General features: G+C 40.9%; 1 protein-coding gene across 10 annotated transcripts in view; it reads right to left on the minus strand.

Moving 5' to 3' along the window:
* The window catches only part of TTC23L (tetratricopeptide repeat domain 23 like), a 49983-nt gene that overhangs the window by 18251 nt on the left and 14442 nt on the right, over positions 1-17290 (minus strand). For 9 of the 10 annotated variants that reach the window (XM_027604763.1, XM_027604757.1, XM_027604760.1 and 6 more), the window contains exons 5-9: positions 14082-14238; positions 12273-12398; positions 9428-9605; positions 8777-8800; positions 7336-7444 (exon numbers count right to left, since the gene is read on the minus strand). In XM_027604763.1, coding sequence (XP_027460564.1) covers positions 7336-7444; positions 8777-8800; positions 9428-9605; positions 12273-12398; positions 14082-14238 — 594 coding nt within the window. The remainder of the gene's footprint in view (positions 1-7335; positions 7445-8776; positions 8801-9427; positions 9606-12272; positions 12399-14081; positions 14239-17290) is intronic. The other variant, XM_027604762.1, reaches the window with a different exon arrangement.

Consider the following 17290-nt stretch of genomic DNA (forward strand, 5'->3'; position numbering starts at 1 on the left):
AATACAGATTTTGATACCAAGAGTGAGCTTGACAACAAGGACTTCTACTTGTCAAAGCCATGGCTGAGTAGTCAATCAGCCAGCAGATAGCAACACTGAGCCCCTGATTTGGCACCATTACCTGGGGTGATTAGCCAGCTACCTGGTAGCAAGCTGATTACATTGAACCATTTTCTTCATGGAAAAGGCAGCATTTTGTCCTTAAGTGGAATAGATATCTACTCTGGATATAAATTTGCCTTCCCTGCATGCAATGCTTCTACCGAAACTACCATCCATAAACCTACAGAATGCCTCACCCACCATCATGGTATTCCACATGGCATTGCTTTGGATCAAGGAACTCACTTCACAGCCAAAGTACAGTAATGAGCCCATGCTCATGGAATTCCCTGGTCTTACCATGTTCCCCGCCGTACTGAAGCAGCTGGCTTGATAGAATGGTGGAATGGTCTTTTGCAGACAGTTCCAGTGCCTGCTAGGGAGCGATACTTTGTAAGGCTTGAGTTCTACAGAAGGCTGTATATACTCTGGATCAGCAACCAAAATATGGTGTTATTCCTCCAATAGCCAGGATTCACAAGTCTAGACATCAAGGGGTGGAAATATAAGTAGTACCACTCACTACTAGTGACCCACCAGCACAATTTTTGCTTCCTGTTCCCATAACTTGATTCTCTACTGGCCTAGAGGTCTTAGTTCCAGAGGGAGGAAGGCTTCCCCCAGGAGATACAACGATTCCACTGAACTGGAAGTGAAGACTGCCAGCTGGCCTCTTTGGGCTCCTCATGCCCTGAACCAAGGAAAAGGAGTTCCTATGACTGAGCCTGACTACAAGGGGGAAACTGAACCACCACTCTGTAGCAGAGGTAAGAAAACACCTGTCTGCAACGCAGGAGATTCCATCTAGTAGTTCTAAGATGGCATCTCATATATTACTATGCCCTGTGATTAAGGTCAATGGAACATTACAACATCCCAATCCAGGCAGGGTTAGTAATGGCCCAGAACCTTCAGGAATGGTTTCGGTCATCCCACAAGGTAAAGAACAATTACCAGGTGAGGTGTTTGTTAAAGGCAAAGGGAACCCAGAACAGGTAGCAGGAAAAGGTAGTTTAGAGCAGTTACAACCACATGACCACTTACAGAACTGAGGACTGTAACTGTCATGAGTATTTCCTCATTTTGTTATGAATACGCTTGTCGTGTACATATGCACATATTAAGCAAATATCTTATTTTTCTTCTTTTATTCCCTTTTCATGTAACAGAAAACATACTGATGTTATATCAGTATTTAAGTATTATTAATTTTACATCCTAGTTTTCAAGTTATGGGATATCAGAAGAGTAAACATCATTGAAGGGCTTTATCTCTTCCAGGAAAGGGACTAGTACATTTCCAGTCGTACCCAGGGTAGTTATGCCATATTAGGCACACTTATATCTCTATTTGGAGATTAAGTATGTTTGAGGAGATGCATGTAAAGATCAAGTTGACAAGGAGTGGACTTGTCATGGTGAATTTTGTGTCAACTTGACTGTGCTAAGGGATGCCCAACTAGCTGATAAAACATTATTTCTAGAGTGTATCTGTGAGGGTGTCTCCAAGAGAAATTAGCATCTGAATCAGTAGACTGAGTAAAGAAGATCTTCCCTCACCAGTGTGAGTGGGCATCATTCCATCCATTGAGGGCTCAAAGAGAATTAAAAAAAAAAAAAAGGTAGAAGAAGGATGAAGTCTCTTTCACTAATCTTGAGCTGGGACGTCTATCTCCTGCCCTTGGACATCACACAGTTGTTTTAAATTCCCAGTCTGAGCATTCAAATATCCCTACTATATCTGAGTCTGGTCTCTTCAAACTGTGTGGTTTTTTAGGTTTGTTTTTTGTTTGTTTGTTTGTTTGTTTGTTTGGGGGGTTTCTTTTGTTTTGTTTTTGCCTGTTACTTATAATTGTTCTTGATAGGTGGACACGATGTGCTGGGTAAAATAAATTTTAAATAGGCCTCTAGTAATTGGTGGTAAGAGGTGGGGCTCGGGGGGAGAAAGCATTCTACAGTCCTTTGATTAGCTCTCAGTGTTTTAGTGAGCCTGTGTCTCTGCACTGTGAACTTCACGAGCGCCTCTTGGTCCCTTTCTCCTTCAGGTGGCACAGGATGGCCAGAGTGGGCTGAAGTTGGGTATTTCCTTCCCCCAGACTGGTTAGGCTCTGAAAAAACCCCCAGTAGTTTAGGCTCTGGTAAAATAGTGTCTTGAGGACAGACCTTGTTTAGCAGCAAGCTCTGGCATATTTTTGATTGGATAATTTTCCCCTCTCCCTGCTGGAAACAAGGGGGCATTTTTCTCCATTTTCACTTTGAGAACCTGGTCAAGTTCCTGGAGGTAAATTTCACAAAAGTGTGGAAACCCCCCCTATGACTGGGTACTTGGAATTTTTAACTCTCCATCTTGTCCACACTGGGCTTCCAGAAATGTATCAGTTACAGGTTAGGTATTCCTACCCAGTACTGGTTCCTGTCGAGATAGGTATCTGCTCAGGCAAACTGTGGTTCTCTGGATTCATCTGTCTCTCCAGTGTCAGGGGCAGTGGTTTGCCCTGTCACCTCACTTCTCTGCCAGATCTAAGAAGAGCAGTTGAGTTTCCAGTTTGTTCAGCTTTTTACTTGTTGTTAGGATGGAGTGACAACTTCCAAGCTCCTACATGCCAGACTAGAGACCTAAGTCTTTGCTTGTGTTTTAACGTTTATTTTTTAAAATTTTGGTCTGGATTCCTGGGATTGCCCCTCTGCCTGCATAGTTTAGCGTTGACCCAAGTGACTGACTTAGAAAGAGGTTGTGCTCAAAAACCTTTACAGTGTATGTCTTCCATCATCTATGTATTGATCTGTATGTAGATGGGGGTGTGCATTCAAAACTCTGCTGCATTTCAAGTCTCCTTTCCTTATTTTCCACATCTTCCCTGCACAAGTATGTCATTTCTCAGTGGGCTAGGGGCTTATGTGGCCTTTTCTTGGCTCTCTCATTTCCAGGTTCTTCCTGTTAACATTTCTGAGTGGCCTCTAACTCCTACAAACCAGCACAGCAACTTCAGGCTACCAAATACACAGGTTTTCCCTCATTTTTTTTTTTTTTTTTGAGGTTGCCACTTTTACCTGATGAATCTGTGGGGTTTTGCCCCTTGCTCTGAATTGAGTCTGATGCCTCTGCCACAAAGCTGCTGGTTCTCTCAGCCCAATTCTGTTAAAATCGCCCATCTCGTGGACTGAGCTGGGGCCGTGAGTGGGTAGGAGCAGCCTCAGGCCAAAATGCCCAGAGGACTCTCTTTACCCAAGACTCTAGCAGTTTTTCAAGGATGCCTTGCAATTTGTTGTCTGCTTAGATTGTTTTTGACCATTTTATTTAATTTATGTGTGTGTGTGTGTGTGTGTGTGTGTTGCAAGGATTCACAGACCTCTTCACAAAGGCCGAGCTGGAAGTCTCTACCTTTGTTTACATTGTGATGTACATTTTGATGCAGTTTTGCCTACTCTGCAGTTCATTTGTCATGTTTTTATATATATATATATATATATATATATATATATATATACACACACACATATATAAAAGTGTATGTAACTATAAACAATGGTATTTTTATGTCCTAAAAATGCAAGTATTTTCTCCTTAATACTGTTGTTTTTAACTTTTTATTTATAAAGTCTAATCGTTTTAAAGACCACAGAATTCCCTCTCACTCATATACCAAATATTCCTTTCACTCACTGATAAACATTTAGGTTGTTTCTAATTTTTTTGTAATTATAAACAGTGCTACAGTGAACATCCTTATACATGTTTTCTTTTGATTTTACTAGGTATTATCAGGTTGTTTTGCAAATTTCATATCAATTTATACTACCACACCCACCGTCTATGAATGAGCAGAACTGTTTTCCCACAATCTGGCAAATGCTAGAGATTTTCATATTTAAAAATTTTTTACAGAGGATGGGTGAAAACTTGATTTTAAAGATGTATAGTTTTAAGATGTGTAACATTCTGTCAAATTATAGTTCAGAGAGTTTGTATCAAATTGCTCTCATCAATCCTAAATGTTACCATTTTTTTACAATGTTGACAGTCTAATAGAAACTTGGTATCCTTGCTGTTTTATATTTCTTCATTATTATTATGATTGAAACTTTTCATGTGATTATTGGCCTTTGTTTTCTTTATGTAATGCTTGGTCTCATTTTTTCCCCTATTTTTCTATTGTAAATGGAAATTTTAGCTCTTACATTTAAGACAATGATCCATTTTGAGTTAATGTTTGTGTATGTTTATGAAAGTGGGTTTTTTTTCTTTTTTCTTTTGGCATGTGAATACCGTTGTTCCAACTGTTCCAAAACTATTGTTGAAAGACTATTCTCTCCACACTGAACTATCTCAGCATCTTTGTCAAAAATTAATTGGCCATATTTATAGAGGTCTATTTCTGGACTCTCTATTGTGTTCCAGTGACTCTGAACTCTCTTGATTACTGTTGCTTTATAATAAAGCTGAAATCAGGTAGTATGATTCCTCCAATTATATTATTTATCAAAATTGTTTCAGCTGTTCTAATTTCTTTGCATTTCTATATAAATTTTAGAATCAGCTTGTCTATATTTACAAAAATTCCTGTTGGGATTTTGATTGTTAATTTGTGTTAAATCAATACATCAATTTTTGTAGAAATGACAACTTTACTGTATGTCATCCAATCTATGAATACATTATGTCTCCATTTATTTAGGCCATCTCTGATTTCTTTGATGAGGGTTTTGTAGTTTTCAGCACCCAGATATTGTACATATTTTGTTAGATTTACAGCTAAGTGTTCCATTTGGGAAGAGGTGGCTAAGTTGTATTTATAAAAATTTCAGTTTCCAGTTGTGCAGTTAATATATAGAAATATGACTGGGTTTTGTGTGTTGACCTTATATTCTGTGATCTTGCTAACCTTAAACTCAGTTATTTGTTCTAGGAGTTTTGTAGATTTCTTGGAATTTTCAACAGAAACAGCTGTATTGTTGCAAATGAGGACCATTTTATTTCTTTTAAGCTGTATGTCTCAGCGGCACCTGCCTGGCTTAGTCAGTAGAGCATGGGACTCTTGATCTTGGGGTCATGAATTCAAGCCCCACATTGGGTGTAGAGATAAATTTAAAAATAAGATCAATCAAGCTGTATGTCTTTTTCTTGCCTACTGCACTGGCCAGAACTTCCAGTATTATGTTGACTAAAAGAAGTGAGAATGAACATCCTTGCCTTGTTCCTGATCTTAAGAGTAAAACACTCACTCTTTCACCATTAAGCATAATGTTGCCTGTATTTTTTTGCACATGCCTTTTAACAGATTGAGGAAGTTCCCCTTCCATCATGAAAGGATGCTGCATTGTGTCACATGCTTCTTCTGTATCAGTTGATAAGATTATGTGCTTTTCATCTTTGGACTATTAATATGGTAGAATACATTCATTCAGCTTTAAATACTGCACCAGCCTGATATTCCCAGGAAAAAAGCTCCCCTTGATCATGGTGTATTATTCATTTTTATACATTGCTATATATTTTCTTGAGGATTTTTTTGCATTTGTGTGCATGAAGGGTATTGTTTTATAGTTGTGTTTTGGTTTTTTCTTGCAGTGTCTTTGCCCAGTTTTGGTATCAGGGTACTGCTAGCCTCATAAAATGGGTTGGGAAATGTTCCCTCCTCTTCAGTTTTCCGGAAAAGATTATGTAGGATGGGTGTTAATCCTTCTTTAAATGTTAAGTAGAATTACCCAGTGATATCATTTGGGTGTTGATATTTCTTTCTCAGAAAGTTAACTACAAAAATTTTTTTAGTAAGTAGGGGCCTATTCGAGTTACCTGTTCATCTTGGATTACACTGTTTGTTTTTCATTTTATTTATGGTATTTTGTGACAGACTTAAGTTTTAGATCTTTTTATAATTAAACCTATCGACCTCTTCTTTTCTAGTATAACGTCATGTGCTCAGAAAGTTCTTTCCTCCAATTTTTAATTTTAGGAATTTTGATTCCAGGGTTGAATTTCCTTCTGGATAATTTCAGTTTTGATGTTAAAATGTGATCCATTTGGAATTTAGTGCATGATAGGAGGTGAAGATCCAAATCTTCTTTAAAGTTAAAAATGAGTATACAAGAAAAGAATAAGGTGGCCTTAGAATCTCCCAACTCTAGAAGCATAAAATTTTCTTATGTGAACAAAATTTTTACATATTCACATATAGGACACGTTATAACCATGAAGACTATTTAGAAAAAATTCAAACATATAGATGGAGTACAAATACTGTGAGTATACACAAGAAAATTTTTTAAAGAAGCAAGATGATTAGCTAGAAAACACAGAATCAGGAAGTCTTCAATGAACATTTATGCTCAAGAAAACAATAATCAAAATATCAAATACCTTCTGAAAACTGAACAAAATTATTCAATGACATGGGGAAACAGAAGAGTAGAAAACAGTAGGATACAAAAGTTTCCCTATAATTCTCTCTTCTTCCTCTCTCTCTTTTTCATATATGACTAGAAAATAACGTACACCTAAATAGAGTCCTTTTATAAGCAGAGAAAATCAATATTTTTAAATGTTTAAATCATATTCTTCACAAATCCCAAATTCCTCCTGATGGGCCACTGAATCCATTAGTGTCCATTAATCTGATCCAGCAGCTGAAGAGGGCATGCAGTCCTTCCTCGCCAGTTCTTTTGTGTCTCTCCCAAAGCTACTCACTTCCCAAATGATGACCTTGCCTGAGAAAGGACTATTGCTGATGGGTTAATTCATGCCTTGGTTTTCCTCCAGAACCCCCCAGTACCTCACTTTTGAATATAGGTCATGAAAATTCTAGCTGCTACAAACATTCTCTCTTGTCAGCCAGAGGAAAAGTCAAGGAGGTTGAGAATGGAGGAGGAGGAGAGGAGGAGCCAATGTTTTTGTCTTTTATCACTGGATTTCCTCATCAACCGATACACCACAGGTCACATTCATAGCGTGTATGAGCTCTCTACTGTTTATGCAGGTGAATTCTGCTGAGATTCTAAGGGAATAAAGGAAATAGAAATCAGATGATTTTATTGGTTTTGATGTTCCAACTAATTTGCGGAGATATTGTGCCTAAATTCATGTGTACATGATTTTGTACAAAATGGCGTCCAGTCTAATTTTTCCATCACAGTCATGAATAGCTGATTATAATCCGTCCATATTGATAGACCATTGCCAGTGTGCTTCCCTCCCATGGGAAATGATGATAACTGCAAGCTACCCCCTCTACCTACCCCTGTGTTGGGCCTCTCCAGACATGGCATGAGCCTTGGCTAGTAATGCGCTTGCCTCTGCAGTTTGGGGGCTGACTTCGGTGAACAAAGAAACACAGATAGAATAGGCCTGGAATAGAGAAAATCAAGATCAAGTAAGTACCCAAATGACAGTGTTTCACTGAGGATTTTCTAATCGTTCTCATGAAAATTGCTAGTTGAGAGCTGTATGTACCTAATCACAGAGTTACAAGAGAGATGAGTTTGAGTCCCAGCTACTTCCTAGCTGTGAGTCTTGAGCAAGTAACTTCACCTTCACATGTAGAAGAAATATACAGCTTCCATTGATTAGGGTTTGGAAAAGATTAAATGAGATGATACATGCAGAGCACTGGGCATACATAGTACCATCACATGGTAAGTCCTCAGTAAATATTAGCTATTATTATTTCTTATTAAGTTTCATAGCAAAATTACAATCACAACTTAAGCTCAGCCTCTCAAAGGTTCATTATCAAAGGAAGTCCAAGGGAGTTGAGCATGGATCCTAAAGCCATACTGCCTGGGTTCCTATCACAGCTCAGCTACTGATGACATCAGGCAAGTCACTAACTTCTTCAAATATAAAATAGGAATTTCAGAAAAGACTGTTGCAAACAGTTGCTGTATGTTACAGCATTAATACATGTGAAGTGTTTAGAATACCACCTAGAATGTCATAAGCATGAGAAAAGTGAAGATTTTATTACTATTATCATTCACACTAAAATGGAAGGAGAAAAAAAGAGAGAAACCATCTGGTCCACACCTACCAGCAAGAAAAAAATCACCCATGCTTCACAGATCACTGGTCAAACACCATGAGGTATTTCAAGGGGCTCCAGCGATTATCAGACAACACTATGGAGCTAACACAGTTCAGAGTTGTTAAAGAGTACAGGCTCTGGGGGCTCAAATTTTCTAAGTTGAAATCCCTGCTCTCCTACTTCTTAGCTACACACTTCAGCTGAATTAGCTGTGACTCTTTATGCTTCAGTTTCCTCACCCATAAAATGAGATAAAATAGTAATAATGCCTCCATGGCATAGGGTTATTGCATGGATGAAATAACTACATCCTCAAGTGCACATAGTAAAAGCATTCCATAAATGTTAACTATTATTTGTTGTTGAGAAACACTGGTTATATATTGATTTATCTATTCTGATCTGACCACTGCTTGCACAAAGTCTTGGACACAAAAACCAGACAGCTTTCTCTGTAAGCAGTGGACGCCCTGCTTACAGAGCAGCATCCCCTAACATTTCTCCACTGTATGATTCTAGTAACTTTGGATTGTGGGATTATCTGCAATGCCTTTGCTATAGTATCAGCCTGTTTTCACATATACCGTTGAATTGCATTGCACATGCAATAGCAAGAAAATCAGCTCTTTTGATCCACTTTTGACTTTGGGAGATACCTGAAGCCACAAGACGGTTCTCATCTGAGGAGAGAAAAGGTCAATTCAACAAGCAGTTTCAAGGGAAGTTCCAAGTACGTGATAGGTAAAAATGCCCTACACTGTTTTCATTATAATAGACTCAACATTCCTTCCTGTTTTGTTTTGTCTTCCCCTGGGCATTTGTCAAATTAGTTACCTCCAAGTGAAACACCCTTTTGTCATTTTAAGTTTAGACTTGTTGATACAAACAGTTAGGCTGGCCTAGAGGACAAATGACAGTATTACATCAAAATATCATGATTTTTTTCATTTTAAAAAAAGCCCTTTGTGTTTGCTAAAGACTTAAGTTTGGTTGCCCCTATGGCTTTTTTTCCCTGGAGCAGTCTCACTTGGTTACCTCTTCCTAGCATCCACAGAAATGAGGGGAGGCCTTGGGGGGGGGGCACACAAAATTTGGTCTCAGATCAGGTCAAAGAGCAGATACACCCACCCTGAGTCAGTGTTCTCTGCCCATGTTGTTTAAGGTTGAGGAAGGGCTCTTGTGTGCATCTGGCAGGAAATCCATCCTATCCCCCCATTCTTCTGAGAACCCCAAGCCTCCCTGGCCCTGGGAATATGGCCTGGGGCCAAATATGGCCTCTAGACTAGGGCTCCAGCCAACTCACCAACCTGATGCAAGTACTGGATGGCCCGATCATGGTTCCTTCTCAGCTGCTCAATCTGAGCAATTTCCTCATATAGACTGACCAGATCCAAAGTCCTATCACCCTTAGCAGCAATAACATCGCCAATTGCCTTTTCAAAGTATGCCAGAGCAAGGTTCAATCTGTGGATAGCCAAGGAGGCCCTATAAGAAGGACAAAGATGCAAAGTCAGAGAGACATCTTACTTGTGCAGACAGAAAAGGAACTGATTCTAAGAACAAAATAATTTGGCCTTCATAGGCCAATCACCTCAGTGGCTAGCTAAAAAATCTAGTCTTGCTATAAACAAGCCTCCTATTAACCTGCATTTCACCTACCAGATTCCACTGACTACCATTTACTTCCATTAGTATCGCATGCTGTAGTCTAATTTTATTTAAAAAGCAAATGGAAAAAAATGGCTCTCAGCAATTCACAAGGTGGGATAATTTACCCATAACACAGACTTTCTAGAATCAAAATAAAATTTTATCACTTCTGGATCCCTCTCCTTCAGACCATTGCAAAGTTATTGCTTTGTCTTGTTTGATTTAGTTTATTCCTCCTCAGTTAAAAGTGAGAGAGGAAAGAGAAGACAATGTAAATATCCCTTCCAAAAGGCAGTGGTTAAGTAAATTATGACAAGTGATACAATAAAATACTTCAGACTTTAAAAATCATGCTTCCTTTTTAGACTAAATAATATGGGGAAAAAATTAAAAGTGTGCTAAGTTTAAAACAGTGATACAACTGTACTTAAAATGGGCCCCAACAGATCTATCTTCCTATCCACCTATGTATCTTTATCCAACTAAAATGTAGATCTCTCTACCTATACCTATATTTAACTAAAATGTCCGCAGCAGTTAGGTTTGGGGGGTGAAATTAAAACAAACTTTTATTTTCTTCATATCTGTATTTTCAAATCTTCCAAAACAAAATATAATTCTTAAAAATGAGAATAAAATAGCATCCCATTCAGGTTTATCCCTCTAGAGTCTGTAAGATACAAGGAGAAGAACATGGTAGTTCAAAGCTGTTTCTCACAAACTATTGGCTTTACAGTCAAACTCTAATAGCCTATATTTCCTTCCAAATACAACAAGGGTAAGGATACCTACTTTATGAGGTTGTTGTGAAGATTAGATTAAAATTAATACATGAAATCACTTAACATATAGCGGATATATAATCACTATTACTCCCCCTCACCTCTTGCTTCCATCTTTGTATTCCCAAATTGAAAAAAAAAATATGTGTGTGTATAAAATTATTTTAGATAAGGCATTCTACAAGTTACAGTTTAACAATCAAAAGAGTACTGGCCCATTATCTGACAATTCTTTACCAAAAGATTTTGATCAATCAGATCACTATTGCCCTTGACCATAATACTAAAGGTTACAGAATGAAAATGCCTCTCATCAAGAGCCTATAGGGAGACACTAGCCAAGTTGTCTGGCCTACACAATCACACTTTATCTTCCCCCCACCTTTAAAACAAGAAAAGAGATTTGCCCTTACTAGATATTTGTTCATTATAAAATGTAACTCGATGTGGTACAGAGGGTGAGCTATGGATTCAGATGCCCCATCTACATGTTGGCTCCTCCACTTACTCTTTCTGTGCCTTAATTTTCTTATCTGTGAAATGAAAATAAAAATATCTACCTCATAGGCTCGTAATAGAGGATTGAATTAAATAAATTATGTGAAGCACTTAGACTAGTGTCTTGGATATAGTTATACCTAGTAAATGTTCCAACACTTAGAACAGTGCACGTACAAAATAGATACTAGATAAATACTGAAGAATGAATGAGTGAAATATGTACTAGAACTTATTCTGAAAAAGGAACAAGGCTCTTTCACATAAGGCACAAAAACCTTAGCCACTGACCCATGTGACAGCAACAGACATTCACTAGACTCTAATTTATGGCCCTGTGGACTTACATCCATCGTTAGATTTAGCTCCGGGCATTCCAATACCTCCCCGCCATTTCCCATTTGACTTCTAGATTCATGGTTAGAGCAGGCAGACATGATTCGTGTACTTCACTTACTTACCCTTCAGTCCTCTTCCCTACCATGTCAAGTGCTTACAGTTTTGTAAACAGATTGCTTTCAAGGATGTGAAGATATTTTATAAAAGTCTAGGGAGTAGTAAACCTTTTATTATTCTTTTTTTCTTCTGATAATCTGATGGGCCCACTCTCATATGTAAATACCGTGATTCTCTCTGAGGATACCTAACTCAACTGCAAAACAGCTAAGTCTTGTTCTGGCTTGAATAAATCCCATGTAATTGGTTTCCATATGGAACAGAACTTTCCTTAAAAATGCACGTGCTGCGCATAGCTTCCATGGGCCTCCAATAAACGGTCTTCACATAGTGTTCTTTCCTTGTCTTTTAAGATATCATACTTAATGACAAAAGTGGGTGGCGATTCAGAAAAAGACATAATTTGAGAACAAGTGTGAGAGGCAGCATAAGAGCTGGGAGTCCGTGAGTTCAGACCATGGATCCAACACTTAAACCTTGTCACCGTGGACGGTTTATTTAATCTCAGCCTGGCTTTTCCTGCCTAATGAGACTGTAACTGTGCCAACTACCTCAGTGGTGTTTTAGGATTAAAAGGCACCACACACAAAGCTCAGATCATGGGGTGTGCGTTTGGGAAACCCAAGCCTCTTTTACCATCATTTGAGGCTTGGGGTTTTTTTTGCTGTGAGTACTTTTTCTCCCCTTATATAAAGAGCACACAGAACAATCATGTAATTCCAGGCCTCATTCACAAAGCCTAAGCTTCTCAAAGCCCAGATCTTACCTGCCCAAAGCAATGGTCAGGTCTTTCTCCGAGACTTGGGATTTGCGAACACCTCCCTTAAATAATTCTTTCAGCTCCTTCATGTTTCTCTCTGCCTTCTGCAGGTTGAAATAAGCCTCTCTGCCAGTGAAACAGTCAAGGAAAAAAGGCCAGGCACACAAACTCCCCCATTGCCCAGGGACAGCAGTTGATAAAGCAATAAAAGGGCCCCTTGGGAATACGAAGCAGAATTTGAAAATGGGCACTTTACCGTCTTCTTTATTTTCCTTATGTGTATGTCATCAAGAATTCTTTAGAAAACGAACAAGAGCCCCAGGTTTCCCATGCTGGTAGCCTGAATCCAAGGCTGGGTTGGGTGGTGAGCACGGGGAGGCGTAACAGAAATTGCACCCCCTAGGCTACATTTCCTGTGGAGGCGTCCACTACCTGACATGAGCCATGCAGTTTTCCCACGTTGGTTCCTATGAATGGTAAAAGAGAGGAACTAAGTCTGCTGAAAGGGACTTTCTGGATCATTCAGAGAGTCCAAGCAGAGCAGGTTTTTGGCAGGAAGCAAACAGCAGGAAAGAAAATCCCCTTAATTCCCAAACAGCCTTCTATTTCCCACATTTTCAATAGCCCCTTCTAAGGGCATAACAGAGGAAGGCCACAGGTCAGTTTTTGCAAGTTGAGTATCAAGATCAAAAGAGTAGAGAGAGGGGGATGTGTAAAGAGGAGAGAACTGGGGACCCATGGTCTCAAAGAAGACTCATGATTAATTTTTTTAATATGGAATGCTTTACAAATGTGTGTGTCACCCCTGCGCAGAGGCCACACTAATCTCTGTACCGTCCCAACTGTGGTATATGATCATTCATAAACATGAAACGCCCTTAACAGTTCTCAAGTAGAGATGGTACCAAAAGGCTGTCAACATCACAAGCTTTTCGCAGAGTAACAGGTCCCCCCTGGCGATAGAGAACTATTTCTTTTGTCTATTTTGTTTGGCCTCCAGCTTCATGGGCAGTATTCTCAACAGCATTTCAGAAAAACAAAAATGATCAAGAGTCCATTAAATCAGAGGTTTCTGGCTGCATGTTACAATCACCTGGGGGACTTTCTAAAAATCTCAATAAACAGATGTACCCCCAGACCTCCTAAATTAAAATCTCTGGGGTGGGACCCAAACAGCAGTAATTTCTAAAGCTCCCCAGGGGATTACATGTGCAGCCTCGTTTGACCAACAGTGCTTTAAATTACCACCCATTCTCCCTCTTCCTGACATCGCCTGCGTCCTCACTGCTAACACTGATTTTCTCGGGATGCTCGATGAAGGGCAGGACAGACGCCGAAACTTTTCTTTTTCTTTTCTTTTTTAAAGATTTTATTTATTTATTTGAGAGAGAGAGAATGAGAGAGCACAGAGGGGGGAGGGTCAGAGGGAGAAGCAGACTCCCTGTTAAGCAGGGAGCCCGATGCGGGACTCGATCCCAGGACTCCAGGATCATGACCTGAGCCGAAGGCAGTTGCTTAACCAACTGAGCCACCCAGGCGCCCCAGACGCCGAAAACTTTTCAACTGGCAGGGGATGTGTCACCAGTGAGATCCCTCCCAGGGCTCGACTCAGAATTCCTATGAATAGACAGAGGAGGAACATTCCTACCTTTCTAAATGGAGTTGAGAAGCTGGTGGGCGGGGCGTGCCTGTCTGTCTCAACAGAGACTTGAAGCCTGGGTCGATCTCCCCGGTTCCTGTGTGAGACAGCCCATCCGGCAGGCCCAGGTGGCCCCAGGCCCCAATCACCAGATCCCACCAGGAAGGAAAGGATATCAGTTCTGTAGGAGCCAGGCCACCCCCAGGGTGTAGTACAGCATGACCAGGGCTTCCAGGATTTCCTTCTTCTCTTTGTTTGAGGTCCTTCTTCCCTTCCAGGTCAGCAGCGTGTTCTTGGCCGACTCGGCATGTTTCTTGGCCTGAGCCGGGAGGCCTGGGGAGGTTTGAGGGTGGGTGGCAAGACGAAAAACATTAAAGAAGCATGTTGCAGGCGAAGACATTTCTGGGAGGAAATAGGTGAATCATGTGGTTGTCATATGGCCTATAGTATTAGTTTCCAGAGCTGGCGGCACATCAGAATTATCTGGAATGCTTGTAGAGAATATATATTCCTGGGTCCCACCCCAGCCCTACTGAGTTGGAATCTCCAGAGAAAGGGAGTCCAGGAACCTATATTTTTAATTAATTCCACAAGTGCTGCTTACACAGCCACCACAGCATTAATCTGGGGGCCTCTGTTTGGAAATCATTGACAGAGACAGGAGTAGAAGCTGAGTGTCCTGTTCCCAGTTCTGCCGCTAATGCCGTGTGAGCTTTTCAACCACAAAGCTTCTCCATCCTCCAAATGTAAAATGACAATGATTATAGAAGCTGCCCCTTTACCAAATACCTGGAGATTGTCCAGGAACAAACGAGGTTATGCCACAGAGTGCTATGCTTTGAGCTTTCTGGAAAAGGCATTCTAAAAATACAAGGGCTTATGAATACAATTACTTCCATCTGGGGATTTTTTTTCAATCCAAGATGAGGCTGGTTATACTAATTGGTCACACACACGCGCACACACACACAGGCACAGAATCCAATTCCTAAATGCAGTGAGGCCCCTCACTAAGAAGACAAAGGGAATACCAAACTCCAGCCAGACAGAACTTGCAGTATGTTTCCCCTTGTTTTCTAACTAAAGGCTGGAGTTCCTGGGCACCCACTGGAACTGCTATTTGTCCAGTTAGTTAACAGAGGTAGACTTGGTAACATTCAATTTCTAGACCTCGTTCTTCATCTTCCAACCTAGCTCATATCTAGGGGTCCCTGATGGGACAAGAGGAACCCTGGGGAAAAAAGAGAAAGGTCAGCAGGGAGCTCCTTATCCTGGGAGTTCTCCGCCCTCCTGGAGACGGCCATGGCTGGCGGTCCAGTTCAGCTCTCCTCTCTGCAGGCCGGTAAACATATTCACTCCTGTCAGGTGGACCCGCTGTGCCCCTAATTCTCACTTCACACCCCCAGCCCTCAGTCTGCTCCACTGTTGGCCTTTGGAGCCTGGCTTCTCAGTACAGGTATAGTCAATGGCCATAAAGATGACTTGAAGACTTGAGGCCTGCCGCCCTCCTATACTCCAGATGTGCAGGACCTCCTTAATGAGCGGCCACAAGGGCGGGGCTGTGGGGGGAAGGTGGAGGGGAGAACAGAGCTTCTTGGGGATAGACCTACAAGTGACCTGGGAGCCAGGAAATCCTCGTAGAATACTCAGAGATGCCTGTCCATAGGTCTCAACTCAAGAGAAAAATGGGGGTCTGTGGCAAAAGAGAGGGCTATGTCCCAAGTTACCAGGTAACAGCACCCTCAGACTGCACTGCATATCATAAACACCCTCCTAAAATGCAGATTCCCTGGCCTTGCTTCCAGGAGTTGTGGTTCATGGGTTCTGAGGTGAGAATAGAGGATTCACATTTATAACAACCATCCTAGGTGATAATCTGATGCAGGCTATCTAAGGACGACACTTGGAGAAGCATTTAGTAAAATCTTTATACAAGAAGTAGGATAAGGAGGGGTTTCCACTTGGGGTAAACAGCCTGAGGCCATAAAGACAGAATAAGCAAAAACCACACACACACACACACACAGCCTGAGGCCATAAAGACAGAATAAGCAAAAACCACACACACACACACACACACACACACACACACACACACACACACACACACACACACACACACACACTGGTGGGATGGGGTGGGGGTATGTAGGAGTGTCAAGGCAGTAAGGAGACCAGCCTGACTGTAAGGAGACCAGCCTGACTGAAGGGGAGGTTTAAACGTAAAGACACATAAGGTATGAACTGGATAAGTAAAATGGAGTCTTGGAGGCACCTGGGTGGCTCAGTCGGTTAAGCGTCTGCCTTCGGTTCGGGTCATGATCTCGGGGTCCTGGGATCAAGCCCCGTGCAGGGCTCCCTGCTCAGTGGGGGTCTGCTTCTCCCTCTCCTTTTGCCCCCCCCCCACCCAAACTGGCTCATGCTCTCTGTCTCTCAAATGAATAAGTAAAATCTTTAAAAATAAAATAAAATGGAGTCTCGGATGCCAAGTGAGGAGGTTGGATTTGATCTGTTAGGTAATGGGGAGTCTTTATAGGTCTTGAGGAAGGGAGCAGCAACTGAAAAGTCTGCCAAGGACATCAGACCAAGAAAATAAGATAGGAAACTGAGAAAGTCTTTTTATCAAATAGGCTGTTTCCCACAACCAGGTGGGCCTTTGGGAGTGTGTCAGTAAGAAGTGCAGGAATCTAATCTAGATGCTTCCCTTGGTCTATAGGGAGGAAAAAAGTGAATCTGGCTGAACCACTGAAAACCACCCCTGAATCAGCACAATGCTGCTTCTGGGCTCCTGAATGGAAAACAAATGAGAAAGCTGTCCTAAGGCTTTGCCAGTCTACCCTGCCACCTCCCCACACCAAGTGCCCAGTGCTGGGCTGTGAAACCCCCAGAGGAACACTTTTCCTCTAAGCTCAGCAGCTAATGAATTATACGGTTCCTTGTCTCCACTTTATCATGCCCCACACAGTGGTCCTTCCGATGAAAAAGCTGAACGTAAGCAAATTGAACTAGGATCTCAACTGAAAATGGCTCTTTAAACTTTGAAGTCAGCCTTAAAGGAAAAAAGTCATTCCTTTAACTGTTCCCAGAATCCACTCTTGTCTCCAAAGTGGGGGACATGTAGCCCCTACAGCATGCAAGATGCCATAATGGTATAGGGAAAAAAAAGACAAAAATTTCTTTATTTTAAATTTTTTTTCTATTTTATGAATATTTATATTACATAATAGATTAATACTACTGTACATAATTCATAATAAATACACATATATGCAGCTTGCTCAAATTTTCCGAAGTGATAAGGGAGCTAATTCTCAAGGGTTTAGAGATCACTGCTCTAGACAATGTTTTCCAACCTTGTCAAGTACGAAAGAGCTCTTTTTATGTT

The sequence above is a fragment of the Zalophus californianus genome, chromosome 5, assembly GCF_009762305.2.
Source record: "Zalophus californianus isolate mZalCal1 chromosome 5, mZalCal1.pri.v2, whole genome shotgun sequence".
In the NCBI taxonomy this organism is placed as follows: Eukaryota; Metazoa; Chordata; class Mammalia; order Carnivora; family Otariidae; genus Zalophus; species Zalophus californianus.